The sequence below is a fragment of the Lynx rufus genome, unplaced genomic scaffold (genome assembly GCF_022079265.1).
Source record: "Lynx rufus isolate CCGP_SWC_20201006 ecotype Redwood Valley unplaced genomic scaffold, mLynRuf1.p SCAF_20, whole genome shotgun sequence".
In the NCBI taxonomy this organism is placed as follows: domain Eukaryota; kingdom Metazoa; phylum Chordata; class Mammalia; order Carnivora; family Felidae; genus Lynx; species Lynx rufus.
In genome coordinates, this window is record NW_025814835.1 from 17,139,471 (window position 1) to 17,157,356 (window position 17,886).

General features: G+C 47.5%; 1 protein-coding gene across 1 annotated transcript in view; it reads right to left on the reverse strand.

Annotated features, from left to right (window-relative positions):
- LOC124517025 (O-acyltransferase like protein-like) overlaps positions 1–12,232 on the reverse strand; it is a 63,302-nt gene extending 51,070 nt beyond the window's left edge. The window contains exon 1 of the mRNA XM_047086213.1: positions 12,076–12,232. Within this exon, the coding sequence (XP_046942169.1) occupies positions 12,076–12,232 (157 nt within the window). The remainder of the gene's footprint in view (positions 1–12,075) is intronic.
- Between the last annotated feature and the right edge of the window lie 5,654 nt (positions 12,233–17,886).

Here is a 17,886-nt window from a genome sequence, read left to right on the forward strand (position 1 = left end):
TAATAAACACTAAAAAGAAAATTGTTCCCAGGCACTATGAACAAAGTTAAAAGGTAACTCTCAGAGAAGGACATATTTACTGGATCAATAACTTGGACAAAGGATGTTTTCAGATTATATAGAGAACCCTTATAAATCAGTAATTTTTTAAAAGTCAAAGAAACTAATTTATAATTTGCAAAGGATATAAACAGGCAACTCTTACAGAAGGAAATCCAAGTAACCGATAAATATGCGAAAGTCGTTTGGTCTCACCAGTAAGCCACAATTAGGCCTCATTCTTTTCTACCCATCGAATGGCTACAAAATGATGAGGTTGATATAATTACTGTTAGTGAGAATGTGAAGAAACAGGTCTCTCGATTTGGCCTCTTAAAAGCTATTCTCCCTCCTAACAGCACCTGGACGTGGGAGAATTACCACTCCCCGACCTAATGCAGTCCTGACAGAAAACCAAGGTGCTTTTTCCCGTCACTACAGAGGCTGACGGGGTCCTTGGAAGCCGCTATCACTCTGCCCTCCCACTCTCTGTGACAGGAGGTCAACCCTCTCCCAGGACTCGTGCAGAGAGTGAGTGAGTCAAGGCCCAGATCAAAGCTTGGGCCTCGTTCATCTACTGGTAGTGGGCTGGGGGGCTGTAGAATGGGCACCGACGGCCATGGAATCTGTCTGGACCTGACTGCTCTAGAGACCAGTTCTGGGCCCAGCAGGTCACTGGCCCCCTTCTCCACCCTGTGAGCTGCCCCGTAGTCGGCCAGTAAACTCCCCTTTCTGCGGAAGCTTGCCAGAGTTGGTGTTTGTGGTTTAACCAAAGACTCCTTTCTAACTGATCTCCCCAGGGACCCAGCAATTCAACGTCTCAGAATCGGCCCCGGGGAAACCTGTGTGAACACGCGATTGCAAGATGGTCGTAGCAGTAAGGCCTCTCGAGGCAAAAAAGTAGACACAAACTATTAGGGGGAGCCACGTGAAAATTCCATCGCATGGGACAAAAACAGTTTAATGTCAGCAACGTCAAGTAGTTCAACCTCTATCGGGAGAAGGTTGTATGAGCTATGGTACTTTCATATTCTATAATGCTCTGCAACGACTAAGATGAGGTAGATCTGTATTTGTTGCTGTGGGAAACGCACCAAGACATACTATTCCGTGGGGGGGGAAAGTTGAAGGTGGCTCAGTCGGTTTAGCGTCCGCCTCTTGATTTCAGCTCACGTCATGGTCTCGTGGTTCATGAGTTCGAGCCCCAAGTCAGACTCTGTGCTGATAGTGCAGAGCCTGTTTGGGATTCTCTCTCTTCCTCTCTGTCTGCCCCGCCCCTGCGCAGGCTCTCTCTTTCTCTCAAAATAAATGAATAAACTCGATTTTAAAAAAAGGTTCAAAAAAGGTTCAAAATTAAAAAAAAATAATAAAAAGTTCAAGAACAATAAATATATTTTTCAATTTTATAAAACGAAACATCTCTGCAGGCTTACGTACACAAAACTGCAAGGAGAAAGTTCTGGAGAGTTCTAGAAGGATATACATTCATTGCTAAGAGCTATCATCCAGGAAGGGGACTAAGAATTAAAGGAGGGAACAAAAAAATAATGAAGCTCTGTATTATTTCGATTCCTTTACAGGAAGAATAGATTCATATATTATTTAGGAAATACAGTATATGTAAACAAAGTTTTAAAATCAATATACTTGTTTAAAAAATTCTTCAGTGGTATTTATTTCATCATCTGGAGTAGGAGTTGGCACTCTGCGGCCCTGTTTTTGTACGTAAAATTTTATAGGAATACAGCTACCTCGTTCGCTTACGGGTTGTTAACGCTGCTTTCTAGATACAGAGTTCAGCAGTTGCAACAGAGGCTATGTGGCCCACAAACCTGAAATATTCGCTATCTGGTCCTTTAGAGGGGAAAACGGCAGACCTCTTATCTACAGCTGTGATTCCCAACCCTGGGCCCACATGAGAATCCCCTGGGGCATCTTTAAAAAATAAGACCCAGGTTCTACCCTCGCAAAGAGTGGCTTAACTGGTCAGGGTGGATCTTGGGCATTAGTTGTTTTTAAAGCTTTCCCAGGTGATGCTCTGTGTAGGCAGGCTCCACTGCTCTGATCTTTAGGATTAATTCCCGACTCCTGAGGGTGGCTTAAAAGGCCCTTCGTGACCGGACCTGCCTCTCCGGGCTCACCCTCCCACGCCCACACCCATTTCCGCTGCTCCTTTATACAGAATGCACCAGGCCTGCACTTGTCTGTTTTTCTGCCTGGAATGTCCTTCCTTCCTGTCTGCCTGGCAAATGCTGAATCATCCTTTGCGTCTCAGCGGGAGGACGGTCTCCCCCCAGGAAGCAGTCCAGACTCCTGCTTAGTGTATCACCCTAAACGGCGTGGAATGGTTCACCTGTCTGTCCCCGCTGTGTGGGAGGGGTCATGTTTCCATTAATGGATATCTCAGAGGAGCAGTTCGATGAACATTTGCTGGATTGAATTAAACGTTGAAAAAATTAAATTCGAATGCCCAAAATCCAGCTCCATGAATGAATGTATTTTGAAGTCCTCCGTGTGTCAAGAAAACCAACGACCATTTAAAAAGCCAGATGTATTTATTATAGATAAGCTAGCTGATTCCCCAATCCCTTTCTCTATCACTGAGCATCCCAAATGCTGCAGCCTGAAGTTTAAGGATCTGGAACTAAAAGGGTCAGAGGAGATAAAAACAAGAGAGGTGTCGATACTGAGCCTGACTCTACCCAGATAAGACTCGAAAGGACAAATGTAGAGGTATACCCAATTAATCCGCTCGAGAAGATTAAATTCCACCTTTTTTGTTTTTTTCCCGTTGGTGTTCTGCCTGCCTTGTAAACTGATTGGATTTATGGCTTTCTGGCCAAGGTTATTTTGTATGCTGTGCAAAGTTTCAATTGCATTTGCTTCCTTTCTGATTATGAACTCAAATGGACAATTTGCCCTCTAACTGCTTAATCGGGTTTTGTCAGGAACCGGAGATGCTGGGCCTTTGGTCCCGTCCAAATAAAAATACATCGTGATTGTCTCGGGAGGGAGGGATAGAATAAACTAATGATAAATCCCACCTGCTACTTCAAATGGCATGGCAGCCGTGCCACGTTTTCATTTCCCAAAGATGAGAAACAACTCGTTTCAGTTCTGCTGGACTGATCGGCAGACAAATTCGCCTTCTCACATGGTGGTGATGCTATGTGGACATCGAAATGCAGAGCTGATTCATTTCTGGGTTTGAACGGAGGAAAGACAGACCCTGGTCAGTGGTCTCATATTTTAAAATATGGCTGCACTTATACGACGAAGCTGAAGGCGGCAGAAGATTCTAGAATGCTAAGCCACAAATAAACCTTGAAAGCAATCATCATCTACCGCTTTAACAGCAAATATTTATTAAGCACCTGCCAGACTGCTGCGTTACGTTGGAGAATTTTAAAAACCAGAATTGAATGGCCCTTGCACTGTGGCTAATGATACAGGGCATACACATAAAATGCTAGCTCTCTGTTGCCAGGATCTCCTTGTTAGAAAGAGATCTGAATGTGCTACCAATCTGATATCCAACGTTCCTAAAGCAGCTGTTTACAAACACCTTCTGGAAACACCTTTTGTCTGGTCAGCTATTCATCTTGGAGAACAAGAATAGCAGGTGTATTAGTTTCCTGTGACTGCTATTACACATGCCCACAAACTTGGTGGCTTAAAACCACAGATATTTGTTCTCTCACAGCTTGGGAGGCCCGAAGTCCAAAATCAGTATCCCTGGGCAGAATTCAAGATGTCAGCAGGGCCACACTCCTTCCGGAGGCTCCAGGAGAGAATCTCTTCTTTCCCCTTCCAGCTTCTAATGGCTGCTGGCAGCCCTTGGCTTGAGGCCACATCACCCCGATGTCTGCCTCTATGGTCACATCACCTCCTCCTCTGCGCTCTGTCCCCCGCTCCTAAGAGCACACGTGAGTGCGTTTAGGGCCCATCTGAATAATCCAGGATAATCTCCCCATCTCAAGTGGGCAAGGACCAGTTTCTCACATTCACGGGTCCCAGGAACTAGAATGTCAATGTCCTTGGGGGGCCCGCGTTTCAGCCTGCCCCAGCATGGATGTGTCTGAAACCCAGCTACTCTAGAGATCTCAGTGAAACCCGCCGTGTCACCCTTTTTCTAAGATTTTCTTTGTTTCAGCATCTTTCCTGTCCCTGTCTCTAGCGCCGGTGGAGGGGCTGACCGTGAGTAAAATGCCCTCCGCACCGACAGGCGGGTGAGACGACAGGCCACGTCTGAGAATCCAAATCAAGTGGACGGTCAGTCCCCCCATGATGACAAGAGAACAGAGGCTCAGCTCGAGCCAGTGACCGGCTAGCCCAGTGAGTGCCTCCCTACAGACTGCCTCCTGGAACTGGGTGTGAACCCCGAGCCTTGCCTTCCAGGAGAGAAGACGAGACACACGGAGGAGACGCGAAATAACCGCTCCAAGAGGGAAAAGACGAAGCCAAAGGGAGTCAGCGGTCAGGGGAAGAAGCCCAGCGACCCCGCCAGCAGGGTGGCCTGAGAAGCGTGACATAGGGACCAGGGAGAAGGGACTTGAAGGGTTAAACATGGCTAAAGCACAAGCAGCTGCTTGTGGACGATTTCAAGGATGTTATGAGATTAGAGAAAACAGGAAATGAAAAGCCCTGCAGACTGCTTGGGAGCCAGAGGCCCCCCTCCCCGACTCTGTCCCTGAGGGATAAAGTGCAGGAACACGCAGACATCACGTGAACCCAGGAGGGTCTCCACATGCCGAGCACAGTTTGGATTCCGTAGAAATAGCTCCCCCCGAAGGGCCATGGTCCGGGTGGATTGAATGAAACGGCCGTGGGTCGGCCCGGTACATGTCAAAGGAAATGAGTTCCAGGACCTACCTGAGACAGCTTGTTTTGTTTGTTTTGTTTTTCATCTCAGAAATAGATGCATGCTTTTTTTTTTTTTTTTTATTCTGGAGGGTGTGTTTGGGGGCCCATCGCTTTCTGTGTTCGTATCCTGGAGCCGTCCTAATTTCCACCAACTGGGTGACTTATACCCAGAGAAATGTATTGTGCACCGTTCCGGAGACCAGAAGTCTGGAGTCAAGGGGTCAGCAGCGTTGGTTCCTTTTGGAGACTCTGAGGGAGAATCTGTTCCTGCCTCTCTCCTAATTTCTGGCGGTTGCTGGCGATCTTTAGTGTTCCTTGGCTTGTAGATGCGTCCATCACTCCGATCTCTGCCTCTGTCATTCGGCAATGGTCCCTGTGGCTCTCTGTGTGTGAATTTCTCTCTCACAAGGACACCAGCCGTTATCTTAGGGCACTCCCTGACCCAGCATGATCTCGTTCTAAGTTGATCCCATCTACAAAGACCCTATTTCCAAATAGGATCACATTCACAGGTACCAGGGGTTAGGATATCAACAGGTCTTTTTGGAGGACACAGTTCGACCCACAACACTCCCCAAGTGGGTATTCTAATCCAAGCCAAAGATGCTTGTGTGACCTGGCAGGGGACGCCGTGGGCCTGGGGAGCAGCCGTGCGTTCGGGGAAGGTGTGAAAAGTTTACAAAGAGATGGGATCCCATCTCTTTATATGGAGAATCAGACAACCTGCTGGGCCATGGCAAAAGACCTGTGGAAATAGCCAACCAGGTGTCTACTCGGACCAAAGAACCAGAATATGACTTCAATATCTCCTTTTAATAGAGCTCCCATTATGTATTCTGGTCATCTTCTCATTAAATTATACACATGTATAACAAACGCCTATATAAAAGGGCGTAAACCACAGGCCTTCGCTTCCAGGCGCCCTTCCTCCAGAGAAAAGACAGGACAGGACAAGATATTCAGACAAGAGACATGAAATCACTATTCTAGAACATACATAAAGCCAAAAGAAGTCCCCGAGTAGAACAACCCAAAGGGATATATGGATATGTAGACACAGCTCTAAATAAATGAATGCTAAATTAGTAGGCATCACATATTCACTAAATTCTATAAATTCACCATTCCATACTATGGTCCAATATTTAAAACACAGCAAGAAAAACAAGGAGGTATGGGGGGCATAGAACAGAAAGTGGTGACCGAGCTGTGTGGCCAAACCAGTGACAGTGAGCTTCCTGCACATTTGTATGAGTTTCCTACAGCCGCTGTAACACATTACCAGAACTTTGTGGCTTCAAACAACATAAGTGTATTATCCGACAGTTCTGGAGTTTGGAACTGTCCAATATGGGCTTTACGGAGCTTTATGGGTTGAACTGTGTTTCCCCCGGTATTCATTTGTTACTGCCCTAAGCCTCAGTATCTCAGCCTGTGACTATCCTTGGAGATAGGGCCTTTTAAAAAGGTGATTAAGGGCTGCCTGGGTGGCTCAGCTGGTTAAGCATCTGACTCTTGGTCCCAGCTCAAGTCACGAACTCAAGGTTCGTGAGTTCAAGCCCCACGTCAGGCTCTGCACGGTCGGTGTCCATATAAAAGGATATTTGGACCCACGGAGTGACACCAGAGAGAAGGTGTCATCAGCCATCTGCAAGGCAGGAACAGAAGTCTCCGAGGAAACCAACCCTACCGGTACCTTGATCCTGAACTTGCAGCCTCCAGAACTGTGAGAAAATTAATTTCTCTTGCTTAGGCCCCCCAGTTTGTGGTACTTCGTTACAGCAGCCCTCACCAACTAATCTGGGGGTGGGGGGGGTTGGTTTTTGTGTCTACTTTTGGGAACTTGTCTGACTTAAGTTTTTACCAGTAATTACCGGTAAAATTGACATCCCGATTTTCAGCCAGTCATCACAATTATCAGAATCACACAAGAAGCTTCTTTGAAATTTAGATTCTTAGGTCCAGCTCCTGGAGGCTCAGCTAGCAGTTGGGTAGGGGCTCCAGCAGCGGTGGTAGATGTCTCATAAAGGGCTGTCTACCCCAAGTGAGAATGTGTCTGTATATCATATAGAGAGATTATTATAAGTTATGCCGATACAAAAGATGTGTGGCGCGCTGTATTAATTTGCTCCAGCTGCCATGACAAAATACTACAGATGAGGCAGCTTAAACAATGGAAATGGATTTCCTCACAGTCCTGGAGTCAGAAGTTCAAGATCAAGGTCTCCACAGGGTTGGTTTCTTCTAAGGTCTCTCACCTTGACTTGTAGATGGCTGTCTTCTCCCTAAAATCTTCACTTGGTCCTTCTGGGGGGGGGGTGTCTGTGTTTTCAACTCCTCTTTACAGAAGGGAAACAGTCAGACGGGATTAGAGCCCACTCTCATCACCTCATTTCACCTCATCTATGGCCTCCTTAAAGACCTACCTACAAATAGAGTCACATTCTAAAGTTTAGTTACTTATTGAGAGGTGGGCGGAGAGGGGGCAGACAGAGAGGGAGAGAGAGAATCCCAAGCAGGCTCCACGCTATCAGCACAGAGCCCCACGCAGGGCTTGATCTCCCAACCGTGAGATCATGACCTGAGCTGAAATCGAGAGTGGGATGCTTAACCGATTGAGCCACCCAGGTTCCCCTAGAGTCACATTTAAAAACAAAGTACTGGGGTTAGGACTTCACCACATGAATTTGGGGGGTTCAGCCCATAACACACCAAATAATTCCAAATTATTGGAATTCCAATAATTCCAAATAACAATGAAATCAACAATACGCCTTATTATTAATTCCACATACAGCTCATTGACTCTCACTGATGTTTGCCAAACTCTAGTACCTGTAGCCAACCTGTGGTTTCCTTTGACCAATGAGTGTAGTCCGGACATGAATACTGGGTGATATTTTTGTCCACACGAATGAATAATACGGATGTGAAACCAGAACGATGCATGTCAGAACTTCACTCCATTGTCAATGACGTGAGCAATGTTTTTGCTGCATCGGGTGACAGTTTTCAAGTGCTATTTACAACGTAATGGCACAGACATGACATGTTTTTAAGTTGAACGTGCACTTGTGACATTATCTCCATCAATTTCTTAAGCCCAGATGGTCAACAAAAACACTAGAGCAAGCCCTGACTTGACTTCTGGACAAGTCTGCCAACTTCTGGAGTGAATATACTTAAGCCACAGTTGACTAGCCCCCAGCCTGAAGCTCCTGAACGTGAGTTTGGCAGACGATGGGCCTTAGCGTAGCAGCACGTTCCCGCCATACGAGCACAGCAGGTGCAAGCATCTTCAAGAGCGCGGATAATTGTGAAGTGTAGTAAGGTAATCAGGAAGTGGTGAACTTTGAGTACGCGTTACTTTTGTTCTTAACGTAATTCATTTACTTGGCACCTGAAGTGATTCAACCCTTAAAAGTAACCGTGTCTGACAACCGGCTCGAAAATTTCACAAATGGCTCTTGGAAGCCAGTGCAGACTGGGGGTGGGAATCAAAACATTTTTTTTTTTTTAACATTTTTATTTATTTTTGGGACACAGAGAGACAAAGCATGAATGGGGGAGGGGCAGAGAGAGAGGGAGACACAGAATCGGAAACAGGCTCCAGGCTCCGAGCCATCAGCCCAGAGCCCGACGCGGGGCTCGAACTCACGGACCGCGAGATCGTGACCTGGCTGAAGTCGGACGCTTAACCGACTGCGCCACCCAGGCGCCCCCGGGAATCAAAACATTTTTAAAGCTGCTGCCGATTGCCAGAGTTTGGGACACACAGCCTCTCCATGTCACAGGTGAGGAGAGTCTAGTCTGGCACAGTGGGGGGCGCCTGGGTGGTTCAGTGGGTTGAGCGTCCGACTTCAACTCAGGTCATGAGCGCTTGGTTCATGGGTCCCAGTCCGGATCAGGCTTTCTGCTGTCAGCGCAGAGCCTGCTTTAGATCCTCTGTCCCCCTCTCTCTCTGCCCCTCTCCCTCTCCCCCTTCCCCTCCTCTCTCTCAAAAGTAAATAAACCTTGAAAAAAAATAGCAAAGTAACGTCGCTTGGGCGAGACCAAGCACACGGCTGGTTACTGGCCTCCACGGATGAGAGCTCAGATGTCAGGACCGCCAGCTTAGCACAATGTCTGCGGGCCAACGGCCTGTCTCTAAAATGTGCCTCATGTACCCCAAAGTACGATGAGGGAAGGCACAAGTGGAAAGATGCACGTGGTCAGGTAGAGAGAGAAAGGGGAAGAGAGAGGGGAGTGATCACCGTGGAGGTAGGGCATCCCAGACAGGGGACCGTCTCGGAATTAGAAACAGATGCATTTAAGGAGGAAGGCAGATAATGCCCTAGTGCTCGAGGAGAAAGACAACTGAGAGGAAAAAACCGATTAACCCGGAGGAGGAGGCCAGCGATCTCTTCGGGTGCGATGTCCGTATGGGAATGAATGCAGGCAGTGGGTTACGGAGTTTAAACACAGGACGAGAGCGGGGCCTGGGTGCTCCGGCGGTTAAGCACGCAACTCTTTTTTCTTTTTTAAGTTTATTTATTTATTTTGAGAGACACGGAGAGAGCGCGCGCGGGGGCGGGGCAGAGAGAGAGGGGTGAGAGAGAATCCCAAGCAGGCTCCGTGCTGTCAGTGCAAGCCCGATGCGAAGCTCGACCCCACGATCCACGAGATCGTGACCTGAGCCGAAACCAAGGGTCTGTGAAGCGTCCAACTCTTGATTTCGGCTCAGGTCGTGACGTGACGGTTCATCCACACCCTTCAATGCATCCTTCCCTCTGCATCCGGCTCTAACGTCAGCCTCTCCCCTGCTCGGACCAGGAACGACTCCGGCTCCCCTCTACAAGATCAACATCCCTGCCTGAGAGTTTCGTGAACCCTCTCTCCCCCACTTGACTCCTCAGACCCCCGCCCATTTTCCAAGATCCTGACACTGTCATCTCCACACTTTGGGTTGGGGAGGGACACTTAAAACACTATGTGACATTTAGTACGTTCAAAGGGCATAAAGAAAATAAAAAACACCAGGGTTCCCACTGCCCAGCTTGCAGAGTGAACCGTGACCCATTTGAAATCTGACGGGACCCCAGTCGCATCCCCGGCCTCACGGGCTCCCACTCCGAGGCAACGTCCAACCCGATTTGGAGATTATCGTTCTTCCCTATCCCTTTCCACCGCCCTACATACATACACCTGTCTCCCCGAGCAACACAGCACCTTAACCGGCACGTTCGACACCTTTTCATACCGCATACATTCTACAACTTTCATCCTTTTTCACTATTTTTTTTTTCTTGTCTCTCTCATGGCTTATCTTAGGCAGTGATTGAAAACTCAGGCTTGGGCATCGGATAACGAGGGCTCACATTCTATCTCTACCCCTTACTTTGGGCAAGATACGTTACGTCTCTGTGGCTCGGTTTTTTCATTTATGAGACAGAGACAACGCCCTGCTCACGGCCGGGGCCGCCCGGACTCAGTAAGACATCCCTCGCCCAGGCTGGGAACCGTCCTCCATGGAAAAGTGCTCTCTAAGTATTGACTCATCATTTTTCCATCCACATGACTGTCAGGAAAACCATGCTGAGAAGGAAGGTCCGAACCACAACCGGTGCCCAGAACTGTCGGGCAAAAGGTCAAAGCCACGACATCCCGTGTTTTCTGTGTGCGTTACAACGAAAATCAGTTAAAACAACCACAGGTAGCATCCGTCTATTAAATTAAGGCGTGGTTATCTATTATCTATCCCATTTATATAAATCATTTGATTCTTTCTTGGGCCATTCACCTTTGGGAGACTTTTTTTTTTAAGTTTATTTATGTATGTATGTATGTATGTATGTATTTTTTAGTAATCTCTACACACAACTTGGGGCTCAAACTCACGACCCTGAGATCAAGAGTCTCATGCTCTTTTAACTGAGCCATCGGGCATCCCTCAGGGAAACTTATTTTACCTAAAAAAAAAAAGATTTTCAATTTGCAGGCCCCTACGGACAGAACATTGTTGGTACATGACCAGAGTGACTTCCAAGGCAAATAAAGTGTTAAACGAGGTTGTGATTAATGATGACGCCATATGCCATCACCTCATCACCAGTAATCTCAGCCAGTCCCTGTGCCTTCTGGATTTTCTTGGCCGGCGGACTTGGCCCGGGTTGGTCAGAATGTTCCCTGTCGATTTCAGCAAGTGTGGGAGCAAAACATAATTCCAAAAGGGGATTTTAAGATGGCCATTGAATTAGCTGGATTGATATTTTTTCCAACGTCTCCTTAGATGTCGGGACACACAATCCAGTGTAAAATGCCAATCGCTTCCAATCGGGTGCTATTTTGAATTGCCCAATATTAGATCAAAACATTTGTTTATCTTTATGATGTGTATTTGCTACTGTTTTCCAGTACAAAATAAATTAGTCATGCGTTCAAACGGAAATGGAAACTGCCATGGTAGTTTTTCTGGCTTTGGAAAGAGTGAGTTTTTACTTTTCTTCTTGTTAGTGGTTTCCATCAGCATCACAAATGAGTCATTCTCCAGGAGAGGTTACCCCATTGAGAAAGAATCTGATTTCCTGCCCCTTTCTGGCGGGAGGGTAATGGGTCCCTTAACTGTGAGAGTAATTTTGGGAAACTAACAGACCATAAATCATGGCGGCCTGAAGTCTGTCCCTATCACAGGCAAAGAAGCTTGGCTATAGTCAAGCTTTTCCCAGCTTGGGCCAGTGCCTTCACCAACACACTCCGCAAAATTTATTGTCAAGTACATAATGGGTCCAACTTGTTCCCTAAATACTGTAATGAAGTAATTCATTATCAAAACCAGACTCAACATCTAGCAAAAGAAATAAAGTTATCTCCTGTGACAGTAAAACGTTACCAACTTCAGTAATGGTGACAGCAGAGCATCTTACAACTTCTAAACAATTCTCATCTTACTAAGAAGCTGGTCCTCATGAGATCCCTTCTGGCTAGAATTAAATACCACTTCCTCTATGGCCTTGTGCAATAAAAATTCCTCCTCCCTCCTTGATTCCTGGAACGATCATGTAAATTGAGGCTCGTCCTGTCTTCCCTATTTGGTTCTGTTTTTAATTATCAAGAGGTTTTCTAGATTCCTCCCCGCGCAAACCTCAGATTGCCCTGTGTGTTCACCTACCCAACAGGACAGAAAAACCTACTTACTTCTCAGAGCGTATTCTTTGGGCGCCACTGAATTCAAGTCGGAAAGGAATTCGTCAGTGTCTTGCATGCATTTGAGAGAAATGTTTCCTGCAGGGAGCGCAAAAGGTAATTGCAATTGAAAAGACAGAAAACAAAAGAACAAAGTCAGGACCATCATTGTCCCTTAACCTGTCAGGATAAAACTCCCCTCTTAGACAAGGAGGCTTATATTTATGAAACACTCGTCTATAATATGTTGGGGGGAAATGTGACATTGCTCCGTCCTTAACACGCACAGACAAGTTGTGTGTCCTCAGCCACCTGCAAAGCAGCGGAGATGAGCAAACCACGGAAACCGATTTATACACAACTTGTTATTGTTCACTAAACTCGCACTGTGGATATGGGGGCCGCTGAGCACCTGGCTTCCTTTAGCTACGCAGCTTAACATTGCCAGCTAACACGGATATGCTAGATTTTCCCTGGCTAGATGGTCTTGTGTGTTTCTCTGGGTTTAAAAAATTTACCGAGGATATTAAGTGGCAGTATGTGGTTTTTTTCCAAGAACGATTGTGAACTCAACCTATAAAACACTCGGATAAATCAGAAGCCAGCAAGGGCTTCCTCGTGATGGTCTGGACACCCTATGTGTCTGGGGATGGGTCTGCCGGACTTGAAAGGGATGTGGGAGGGGGAGTGATGAACTCCCCCGCGGAAAGAGACGGCGTTACAGGGGGACGAATAAGTTCCTGCACCCTCATGTGGGGGCTTAGAGCACACATCCTGGGAAGGACATTATGCCCACAGGAGACCAGGGTAGCGCTACTCACCTACTTGAAGAACACGTCAAATGCGTGGCCCTGGATTTCGCGTGGTGTAAATATCCTCTTTCCAGAGAGCCTTTCTTTGGATAGTAATCTCCCGAACTGCATTTCAAACGTGAAGCAAACCTCGTTTCACACCTGTGGGTGGCTGTGACTTGCTTGTACTTCCTGCTCAGTGGCCCCACGGAAGCCTCTAGCATCTCAGAGCTCTACCCTTCGTCTGAGTCCACTGGAGCTGCTGTCACAAAACACCACGGACTGGGTGAACAACAGAAATCCACTTCTCACACTTCCGCAGGCTGGGAAGTCCAAGATCGAGAACCCAACGTGGTCGCGTTCCAGCGAAGGCCCCTTCCGGGGCGGTCGCCCCCAGAGCCTTCTCCCTGCGCCCTCGCATCTCTTCTATAAAGATGCGAATTCCATTCATGAAGGCGCCATCCTCAATCACCTCCAGAAAGCCCAGCTCCCAAGCACCATCATCTCTGGGGCTTAGGATTTCAACATACGGATTTGGGGGTGGACGCAAACATTCGGACCGGAGCGCCCGTCCTTACGTACGTTCCTGCGCTCAATGCTGTGCCCTGTCCCTGGTGCCCGACTCCAAGCCCAGCTCCTCTTAGGCATTACCTTCCTACCAAGTAGGTTCTTCTAGTCCATCCTCCTGGGCTTTCCCTCAGGTGAGGGGAGGAGCCTGTTCTCTGTGCTCCATCATGGTCTCTCCAGACTCTCCTCACCTCCCCACGCTGAGGACTGCTGACCTCTGTGTCTCTCTCTCCTCCAGCCTGGAAGCTCCATGAGGGCAGCCACTCTGCCCTTTTCATGCTTTTCCGAGAGGCAATTTACACGCTAGCCGAGAGCAAAGTTGACCCTTACCTACTGGGTGACCCCAGCAGTCTCTCTGCCCAGTTACCTCATCTGGAAACTTGGGATAATGGTCCTGACCTCTTGGAGGTATTTTGAGATTTAAATAATACATTTAAAGTACTAGGAGAGGGGCTCCTGGGTGGCTCAGTCGGTTAAGCGGCTGGCTCTTGATTTCAGTCTAGGTCACGATCTCACGGTTTGTGGGTTCAAGCCCCGTGAACCCGTGTCGGGCTCTGTGCTGATACCGAGAAGCCTGTTTGGGATTCTCTCTCTTCCTCTCTCTCTCTCTCTCTGCCCCTCCCTGACTCATGAGCGTGCTTTTTCTCTCTTAAAAATAAATACACTTTAAAATAAAATCTTTTTAAAAATTCGTTTCTTGAAAAAATAGATTAGATCACATTACCAAGGGACAGTCTTAACACAATAAAAAAGAACTTTCTAGTAGCCCAACCTCTCCAAAGATGAACAGGGCTCTTTTATACAGTATAGATGTCTCCAACCTGGGAAACGGTCAAGTACTGGATGAACCCCGGATGAGGGTGTTAGAGAAGAGGTCCAGCATCCCATGGGGCTTATACCAATGACCTTGAAGGTCATCTCTGACCCTGAAGGTCTTCTCTGACCTTGAAACCTTCCGAGTCTTCCTTCAAAATTATTGTCTGCCATCAAGGCGTTGGTTTGTTACTACGCACGTCTGAAGTTGTTCTTAAATCGAAGTAGAAAGTTCAATGCAAAATAAATGACAGATAACAGCCAACCCGGAGCGACACGGAGAGAACAGCAACTTCTACTTAAAAAGGGGACCTAATCTGGCACCAGAAACAAGGGGTCAGGGATTAACTGCTTCAGTTTCCCCATCTGTGAAGTTGTAAAATCATGGCTCAAGCAGTTGTTTTCTAGGATTAAATGGGAGGTCCTGAGTCACGAACAATGTGAGTTAGTAGTTATTAGAGCTCTCCGGTCCAAACGTATCTCCCGCACTTAACTATCTTCCTACATTTCAAAATAAGGGTGGTGGAGGAGGCTGGATGACACTAGAGGTTTAGGTCATTTGGAAATTTAAGAATGAATAAACAGAGGGGCGCCTGGGTGGCTCAGTCGGTTAAGCGTCCGACTTCGGTTCGGGTCATGATCTTATGGTTCGGGGGTTCGAGCCCCACGTCGGGCTCTGTGCGGACAGCTCGGAGCCTGGAGCCTGCTTCGGAGTCTGTGTCTCCCTCTCTCTCTGCCCCTCCCCCTGCTCACGCTCTGTCTCACTCTGTCTCTCAAAAATAAATAAATGTAATAATAATGATAATAATAAAAAGAATGACTAAACAGAAAAATCTCTGACACCAGAATTGATTTCCACCTTGTTGTCCATGGTCTAGTCACTCAAACTAGGAGCGGTTCTGCTCTTGTTATTGTGTTAAATACTCCAGCTTTCATCAACCGGGGGAAATATAATGAGCAGAACCCACGTCCACGTTTTTTTAAATGTTTATTTTTGGAAGAGAGAGTGAGAAAGCAGAGGAGGGGCAGAGAGAGGGGGAGACAGAGGATCTGAAGCGGGTTCTGCGCTGACAGCAGAGAGCCCAATGCAGGGCTTGAATCCACAAACTGTGAGATCATGACCTGAGTCGAAGCCAGAAGCTTAACCGATTAAGCCACCTAGACACCCCCACACATCCACATTTTAATCATTAACAATAAAAACCATCTGAAATGACTTTAAGGGGCACCTGGATGGCTCAGTCATTTGAGCCTCTGACTTCAGCTCAGGTCACGATCTCGCGGTTCATGAGCTCGAGTCCCACATCAGATTGTCTGCTGTTGGTGCAAAACCTGCTTCAGATCCTCTGTCCCCCTCTGTCTCGGCCCCCCCTCCTGCCCCGCTTGCACGCTCTCTCTCTCAAAATATAAACATTAAAAAAAAAAAAAAGATCTTAAAATCCCACGTATGTAAAAAGGAAAAAGAAGCTCTTACCTTGTGGGTAATAGCTCAGGACTCTTCTAATGTCTGTCCCAATCTCTGAGAAATAAAATTATGACTGATCGAGGCTCAAGGGAATGTGGTTGTTTTAGGATGACCTTGTAGGCACCTGTTTCACGCAAGGCGATGTGTTGGGCGTAAACACGGAACCTGAACAGAAGGAATGCCTTCCCTTCCTGAAAGCAGGTCTTTATCCTTTCCTGCGGCCGTGGCAATCAGCTGATGCCACCATTAATGCCACCGTCATCTCGTTCAAGTAACTAGCTCTCCAGGAAAGGCCATTCGGCCGCCTTCATCTGGCACTGGCTTTGAGAAAACGAGGATTTGTCTTTGCCGACAAGAATAAGGATCAACCTGATGGAGAAAACAGAACCGGCACCTGCTGCTCTCAGGCTGCAAAATGGAAAACGCCTCTTCTGAGGAAAGGATACGTAGCCACAGATTACAAAGCAGGCAGGGTTCGCGCAAAAGCTCCAGAAGACGACAGACGGTTGACAAGTAAGATGTGATGTCAGGGGTGCTAAGTGCCGGGAGGAGAGATACCGCTGGGTAAAGAAGCAGAGAGAGGGGCCCCGGGGTGGCTCAGTCGGTTAAGTATCCGATGTTGGCTCAGGTCACGATCTCGCGGTCTGTGGGTTCGAGCCCCACGTCGGGCTCTGGGCTGACAGCTCGGAGCCTGGAGCCCGTTTTGGATTCTGTGTCTCCCTCTCTCTCTCTGCCCTCCCCCGCTTGTGCTGTCTCTCCCTCCTTAAAAAAGAAACGTTAAAAAATTTAAAAATAAATAAATAAAAAAGAAAAAGGAGCGGAGAGAGGCCAGTGGGTGTGCACTGTTGGGTCATAGCAAGGTGACCTGGAAAGGCTCTCTGAGGAAGTGACTTTTGAACAAACCAGAGAGAAAGGAAAAGGCCCTCGTGGAAATAATAACTGAGGGAAGGGCATGCCAAGCAGAGGGAACAGCCAGTGGCAGGCCCTGGGAAAGGCATGCGAACAGGGCGCCACAGGAACTGGGGGGCAAGGGAAATGAGGCAGGACACGAGGCTGGTGAGGTGACAGGAAAGTGGGGAGGGAAGGTCTGCTGGGGTCTCACGGCTATCGACACGCACACCCTTCTGTTCGCCTTGGCCAAGTCTCTTCTAATACAACTGATATTGTCATGTTGCTTCGACGGTGTCTTATTCAGAGGGAAGCGAGAGCCCGGGCTTTGAAAATGTCCCACCGTGATGACAGCACTGCCCGGATCCCAAACAGGCCAGCGGCTCCTTGAAGGCAGACCAGCTCCCCGCTAAGAAGAGATGCCGAGGAATGTCACTGTCACCATGCCACCAGAATGACTACGTGGCACGTGTCCCTGCTTCTTGGCGACTTTAACCCAATAGTCAAAGCAGAAGCATCGTTTTGGCCAAGTAGCGGCCATTCTGTGCCTGCCGTTCGGCTGCTGGGGGTCAGGGAGGGGGACCTTCAGGCTTCCAGAGTAAGGAGCGAAGACCCATCTCTGGCTGAGACTCGAGCCACGGCAGCCTCCCCCACCCTGGAAAGAGGTCAGATGGCGAACCGACAAAGCCAAGATAAATGCCCATCATCCCGACTTAGACACACATCTTCTACCCTTTCCAAGGTAGGGTCATTCCCTTTGTCATTTGTGGTTCCGCTTCCTCCTGACTTGTCAGTATCAGGCCACCCTCTCCAGTCAGCAGATCTGTGTTTGCCCTGTTCTTAAGGAAAAAAAAAAGGAGAAAAAAATTGATGTTTATTATCCAGAAACGCCCAATCGAGTTAAACCTGGCGTAACCTGACCTGAAGGTCAGAAAGTTACTCTTGGACTAACCCCCCACTTTCTGGAACTGAGTTGGAGGTGTGATACAGTGGACTGGAATTATAGAGTTCCCCTAGATGAGTACGTCGTCTTGCGACGGACTGTGTTTAGAAACAGAACTGCTATGGTAGTATAATTTACAATCATAACTATAAGAAGAGCTCCAGAATAAGCAGCTTGTGATAAAATAGCAAAGCAAATTGAATAATCAGTTGCTTTAAATACCGTGACGCATTATAAACGGTGCTGTTTTAGGAGTCAGAACTAACCTCGTAAATTGAATTTGGAAAGTAGCAAAGAATATTTTCTGGGAAACGCTATTCTGTTTCCTTAGGTAAAAATAACCACTAAGGAAAGGG